Source organism: Elephantulus edwardii, unplaced genomic scaffold (assembly GCF_000299155.1).
Source record: "Elephantulus edwardii isolate Elephantulus edwardi_28Jun2011 unplaced genomic scaffold, EleEdw1.0 scaffold00025, whole genome shotgun sequence".
NCBI classification, from domain to species: Eukaryota; Metazoa; Chordata; class Mammalia; order Macroscelidea; family Macroscelididae; genus Elephantulus; species Elephantulus edwardii.
Genome location: NW_006399775.1, coordinates 12,966,739 through 12,974,070, shown reverse-complemented (window position 1 = coordinate 12,974,070; position 7,332 = coordinate 12,966,739). Strand labels below are relative to the sequence as shown.

The 7,332-nt window shown below is 42.5% G+C and overlaps 1 protein-coding gene across 1 annotated transcript in view; it reads left to right on the top strand.

The window, feature by feature from the left end:
• TSSC1 (tumor suppressing subtransferable candidate 1) overlaps positions 1-1,825 on the top strand; it is a 269,381-nt gene extending 267,556 nt beyond the window's left edge. The window contains exon 9 of the mRNA XM_006882920.1: positions 1,651-1,825. Coding sequence (XP_006882982.1) covers positions 1,651-1,825 — 175 coding nt within the window. The remainder of the gene's footprint in view (positions 1-1,650) is intronic.
• The last annotated feature ends 5,507 nt before the right edge of the window (positions 1,826-7,332 follow it).

The following is a 7,332-nucleotide window of genomic DNA, read 5'->3' as shown; positions in this document are numbered from 1 at the left end:
GTTGGACAGTGAATAGGGATGATAGATAGAGAATTAATGACTTTGATCTGTGGTGCTGGAGAAGAGTGTTGAATATACCATGGACTGCTAGGAGAGCAAACAGGTTTGTCCTGGAGAGGGTGAAGCCAGAATGTTCCCTGGAGTCAAGGATTCTGAGGCTTCGTCTGACATACTTTGGGCATGATGCAAGGAGGGACTGTTCCTTGGAGAGGGACATCATGTTTGGGAAAGTGGAGTGGCGGAGCAGGAGAGAAAGACCCTTTATGAGATGGCTTGGTGCTGTGATTGGGGTGGTGGGAATGAGTGTGTCAGAGATGGCAAGGTTGGCACAGGATAGTGCAGCATTTAGGGCTCTTGTACATAGGGTCGCTATGAGTCGCAAGACACTCGATGGCACATAACAGTAATTATGTGTGTGTGTGTGTGTGTGTACTAGAAATGGTTTGTAAAATAGGAAATAAGGTATTAAAAAAGCCCCTGTCAGGGTGAGTAAAGTGGCTGCTCTGCTCAAGAGGCATATATTCAGAATGTTCCCATGGATATAGCTGGAGAGCTTCATATTCCTCATATTGAAATACTTCTGTGCTGAGAAACCGAATAATTATTGCATGATACACATACTAAATGGCAGAGAAGTGAGCTGCCTTATCTGGGAGTATTCCTGTAGAAGGTCAGTAACCAGGTTTAAAGGGGGGCAAAGTTAGATCCTAAATGCTTGTGAAAGCCCAGTGCCCAGACCCAAGCAGGCTCTGTGCTCTTTCTCCTTGAGCACAGCATCTTCCCTCTGGGCTCTCTGAGGCACTCAGGGGAGCCCTCAGTCTCAGCTCAGCTTTTCACTTAGACCCTGGTCACTCCTAGCTATACAACAGGGAGTTGATCTGTAGGTTCCTTCATGCCCAAAAGGAATTGTTGTTGTTGTGAGTCTCTGAGTGGGAACTGACCCATAACTGACCCTCCAGTGGGATTTTCAGAGCGAGCAAATCAGAATCGATTGCCTATCCTTCTTGTGAAGAGCAGCTGGTGGATTCAAATCACGGGCCTTCAGGATTGCACTTCAGCTTCTTACCACTAGGTCATCAGAGCTCCCTCCTCAGAGGGAATAGAGGTTTTTCAGTCTCTTTTTTTAACTCAAACACAGTGAATATTTTTCCCTCCAGTCACTTTCCTTTGAACCAAGTAATCCCCTTGGCTCTAATTACCAGAGATGCCAAGATATTATTAGATCATAACACTGATTCCCATAAACCATTCAAGAAAGTCTCATTTATTCAAAGCTGTAATAAGATTTTCTGTGCTTTTGCAAGAATGATTTTTATTGGTTCTCAATGTACGCTGTTGTAATTATTTCCATCATGCAGAAGAGAAAACTGAGACTCGGGCTTGAGTCTGTTCTAAAGGATAGTGAATTTACTTTTTGCCACTTCTCACTGTCCTACCTCATGTTGTTGTCATCATTAGGTGCTGTCAAGTCAGGTACCACTTATAGTGACCCTATAAACAACAGAGTTGAACCCCCTCCTAACCTGTATCTGCCTCACTATTTCTGACACGTAGGGGACCCGAAAAGTCAAGCTCTGTGGTTGCAATGTCCCTGTTTGCCTATATCCATTGACTGCGTTTTTTATATATCTGTTTCTCTTTGAATTCTAGGAATAAGGAGCCCCTCCAGGACAGCGTCATTGCCACGTATGAAGAGCATGAAGATAGTGTATATGCAGTGGACTGGTCCTCTGCAGACCCATGGCTGTTTGCCTCCTTAAGTTATGATGGAAGACTTGTTGTTAACAGAGTTCCCAGAGCACTGAAATATCACATATTGCTCTAATTTGTTTGGATGGCATTCCTGATTTATCCTCTTGGCAGATTCTTGAAAATTTGCAGCTATTTGGAGGTAATTAGTTTTCCAAATAGCTCCCTCTCTGGGAGAACCAATATTGCCTTCTTCTAATGCAAGCATTTATGAATAATAATAAAGCTTCTGCCAACTATACAGACTGACACCTAAAGCAAAGTTTTCTCCTCTTTGAAGGTGGGAAATAATACCTTCCAAACTGTGCTGGGAGTAGGATCTTGTCCCCTTTCCTCATCATTACGTGAATCAGTGCCTGTCCAATCACGGTGGAGTTTATCTTTCTTGGTTTTGAGGATATTGGACGTTTCAGGGGTTTTTTGGTTTTGATTTTGTGTGTGTGCTTGGTTTGTTTTTTTTTTTTAATAAATTCTGTTTACATAACATTAACTCATCTTTTTCAGAGGTTTTAAATGAAAGAAAATAAATAAGATGATGTAGCTTGGACTCCTGCCTCATTCTTTAAAAGGAACTCTTTGTCCCTCCCTTGGCCACGTCACCTGGCTCTTAGTTCATTTTCTTGGTCTCAGCAGGGCATAGTATAAGGATGGAGAGAGCATTCGCCTCTGAACTACGGCCCTTTTTTCAAGTTCAGACCTTCCCGAGGAGGTTTTGCTGGCCACGGCTGAACAGCCACCACCTTGTGTCCCAGAGCCTGACCCCACCATCATTGCTCTCTGGCTGTGGCATCTGAGCATTAGAGTCTGGGGACTCCTGGAATGTATTAGTGATGAACATTGCATTTTCTGCTGTTATTAAGTTTGCTGCTTAGCCTTTAGGCCTTCTCTAATCTCTTTGTGTATCATTTCTGTATTGTGTCTCATGTGCATTATGCTGATGGCATTGTAAATGTGGTTCTTTATCATTCCAGGAAGTAATGATTATGCTCCGGGTTTCTCAGTCTGTTGGGTATTACCCAGCATACTCTTAAACTCATTGAAATTCAACATAATCTGCTATCATGCCATCACTCCTAGATAATCACAGAACACTGATCATGCAGACTTTTCATCCTTTGCTCCTTCTGTGGGTTTTCATGGGATGGGTCAATGTTTTCTGTGCTTTATGCTCCAGCCCCAGCTCAGAGCAGCAGTCCAGGACAGGGAGGAGGTCCAGGAAGCCGCGTGGATGCAGCTTGCTTACTCTGACCTCCTCAGTTCCCTCATCTGGAACAAGGAAGACAGACTGGAGGTGCTCAGAGTCTCTAGTCAGCTCTAAAAAATTTGATTATTCAACACAATTGGCCAAAGATGTCCTGATGGCACAGTGGTTAAGTGCTCAGCTGTTAACCATCATGTCAGTGGGGCCAGTTAGTCCATGGCAGGAGGACATGGCAGTGTGCTTCTCTACACATTGTCCTTGGAAACCTGGTGGGGCAGGTCTATGCTTTCCTAGAGGATAACTTCACTCAAAGGCATGAAACAACAACATGATAGGCCTCTGTCTGGACAAAACCAAAACAAAACACAAAAAAGCAACCAACCTGACCTTTACTTTAAAAATAAATATCTGTGAATGAAAAACATCTTTGACAAAGTCTGTGTTGTCCTGAGAGTGTTTGTTTGGTTTTCTAAGTGCATGACTGAGCACAGCATGGCACATCTTGGATTTTGTTTCTTCTGATGAAGAGTGACAGTTCCCCGGGTCAGGGAAGAGGCTGGACTGGGAGCACATGTCCATTGTCCTTAGCGTCTCTGCTTCCAGGGAAGACCCACATTGGAGGGGATTGAAGCAGTTTCATAAAAGCCCTCCTTTCAATTTCCTAACACTTGAAAGAAATGTATGCTTTTGTCGAATGAGTTTTATTGAGTGTTGACTATGTGCTAGGCACTGTTCTGTTTTCTCTAGACATCAAACTTCAACTCTCTGGCACCTAGTTGGTACTAACTCATAATGAACTTATATCTAGTTCCTGAGGCTGTAAATCTCAACTGGAATTGACTTCCTGCCTTTTTCCTGTGGACCCACTGGTGGGCTTGAACTACCAGAGACAGAGATGTTTGGCTTTTTGGTTAGCAGCACACCGCACGATGGCCCGCACTACTGGGACTCGGCCGCATCTGTGAATAATGCAAAAATCCGGGTTTATAGAGTCCACACTTCTGTTGGCAAAAGCACCTATCAATCATCAGTTAAATAATATAGTAGGTAACTTGGGAATACATGCTATGGGGGAATCTAAGGTAAAGAAGAAAGGGCAGAGTCAGTGATGGGTAGTGGATTAGGGGATGAAGTTAGATGGTACAAGGAGTCCCTGGACAGTTCTAGTCTGAAATCTGTCTTTAAGTCGAATTTATGTGTGAGTTGGAACTGTTAGTTGTTACTCATATGCAACATCAGTCAAATATTTGTGTGAAGTGTACTTTTCTATGCATTAAAAAATTAAACACTTCCAGTTGCATTAAATCTCATTTGATAATGACAATGATAAAAAAATCAATCTTTTTGCCACTGAATCCATTCCAACTTACAGCAACCTTCCATCGGGTGTCTGAGACTGCAACTCTTAATGGGGAGAGACTGCCAGCCTTTCTCTCTAGAAGCAACTGTTGGATTTGAACATTATTACATTATGTTGCTAAGCAAGAAGCCATGCATCTGGTGGTTTGAATCTACCAGCAGCTCTAAGGCAGAAAAGAAACAGTCTCCTCCTGATACTGTTTACAGCCTCAGAAACCCAGCGGACAGTCAGCATCAGCTCCACAGTGGTGGTGGAATGATAATGTTTTATGAACATCACAAAGTAGCCCTAGTGTGTTGCTGTGAACAACTGTAGGTCTCTTGAATTTTTACTCTATGACAGGCTTTAATGGATTCATTTGTAACTGATAGAGTCAACCATAGGAATGATATACATGGAGGAAGCTCCAGCGAAGGAGACAGTGATCTCAAAAGCCCTGAGGTGGAGCAGCAAAGTTGGTGTGCCCAGCGTGTTGTGAGCACCTGGATGACAGGTCCCCATGAGGCACAGCTCATGTAAGGCTTGCAACCACTTTGACTTTGACCCGGAATGGAACAGAATCAAGAATTGATCTTTTGAGTCATTGTTGATATTTTTCTTTTACTTTTGATATATAGTTATATGACTTAAGGCATATCTCTGGTGGCCTACTGGCAAGAAACTGCTTCAATCCTGAAGGCACACAGTTCAAGGCCACCAGCTGCTCCACAGAAGAAAGAGGGGCAGTCTCCTCCTGTTCAAATGCTTCTGAAAACCGTCTGGAGGGTCAGCTATGGGTCGGCCCTGACTCAATGGTACACAACAACAACAGTTATTTTATACAGCTTATCTACAGGTTGTTTACCTCTTCACCATAGAAAGGTATTTATGTTTTCAATTTGTACTGATTAAGAATAAAACTGCTATGTGTTTTTCATTGGTAAGTATTTATATAAACATTATCACTTTGGGGGGGGGGCAAAGGTTGGAAAACAGGGCAAATTCCTCCCACCATGTACTTGGTAAATAAAAGTATTCACCTTAAAATTGCTATTACTCAACTGGTAATTTTTCGTAGTATGGTGCTTGCATGTTGCTTTGAAGCTAGATTCTGTGCCTCCAGAATTTCAAATACCATCAGGGTCACTCAGAATGGACAAGTAGTGGAGCTTCGAAACCAAGACTTGGGAAAGAGGCGTAGCCATCCACTTCTGAAGGAATGGGATCTTGAAACCCTGTGAAGTGCAGTAGAGCATTGTTTGATAGAGTGCTAGAAGATGAGGCCCTCAGCTGAAGCCCTTAAAATGGGAACAGGGAAGGGCTGCCTCCTCAAGGGAAACGCAGTAATGCCATGGGTGAGGTTAAGCTGTTAACAAATGAAAGACCTTCACTTGCTGATGTGTTAGAAAAATCCACAAGAACCAAAATAATATTAGTCTGTCCCACTTGAATTTAAAAACTATCTCAGGAATTGGTTTGAGGCACTGAACACTAATGATCAAAGACCAAATGAGTTGTGGTATGACTTCAAGGATATTATCCAAAAAGAAAGCAAAAGGCCACCACAAAGGGAGGAAAGAAGAGACTGAAAATTGCAGAACACCAAGAAGCTATAACAAAGGGAAGAAATGCTGAAGTAAAGAGATAAACAGGAGATTTCAAAGGGCAGCTCAAGGAGACAAAATTAGGATGAAATGTTCAAATAGCTAGAGTTGGAAAATATTTCAAGATATATCCTGAAGTACAACGCTGTTAATACACTAACCGTACACGAGGAAGATCTATTAGTACAACTATTACTCAAATATATGCACCATCTCTGATATACTGGAGCCATTGTTACAGTTACTGTGTCAATCCATTCACTGATGATCTCTGACCTTCCTTTCACCCTTCTCAGCATATCTTTTTCCACGGTCTGGCCCCTTTTGACAACATGCCAAAATATATGAGACAATTTCACCATCCTTGTCTGCAGTGAGCATCCGGGGTTCACTTCCTCAAGACAGACTTGTTTGTTCTTTTGGCAGTTCATAGGATATTTAGTACTCTTTCCATGCCTAGGAGAGTTATTCTATGCTGAGTATCATGGCCATGTTGACACAAAATATCAACCATCACAACTTGCACTTTGGCCTCCTTGCATTTTACTATGAAAAGGCATTTGTGTGGATCATAATTTATGAATATTGTGAAGAATGGAAATTCCACAGTAACTGATTGGAGTCATGTAGAATTTGTGCATAGGTCAAGAAACAGTCATTGGAACAGAACAAGGGAGTACAGCATGATTTAAGTTCAGAAAAGGTGTCTGTCAGCATTGCAACCATACCTATCCAATCTGCTTGCTGAGCAAATAATCCAAGAAGCTGGACCATATATGACATCAAGATTAGAGGAAGACTTAACAACCTACTTTACACAGGAGGCAAAACCGATGTCTTGATGCCTTTGAATTGTGGTGTTGTTGAGAATAGTGGATATACAGTGGGTTTGCAAATGAATAAATCTGTCTTGAAAGAAGTGTAGCCAGAAAGCTTCATATAAGCGAGAATGGTGAGGCTTCATATCACATACCTATTATTAAGAAGGCCAGTTCCTGCTTGGCAAAGTAAACTAAAAAACTTCATTCGGTTAAGTTGAAACTGACTCGTTGCTGACTCTCCAGTGGGTTTACTGGAGGTTATACATCACAAGTGGGGAAATTGTGACTATTTCTCCTTTGGAGTTGCTCATGGATTAGAACCATCGGAGAGAGGCACCATCTTTGGGCTAACAGCACACTCCCTACAGACTACACCACCAGAGTTCTCTTGGTGAAGCACGGATATCCTAAAAAGAGGAAGCTCCTCAACAAGATAAATTGGCGCAGTAGCAACAGCAATGGACTTGGAGATTTTATTTTTTTAAATTTTTTTTTATTGGGAAAAACATATTGGGGGTACAAGGAGGTGAGGGTTGGGGGCAGAAGGGTGAGGATGGGCCAGGATACAGTTGCAGAGCTGCACAGTTTGGTCGGTGGGGGGAGCAGGTGAAGGAAATG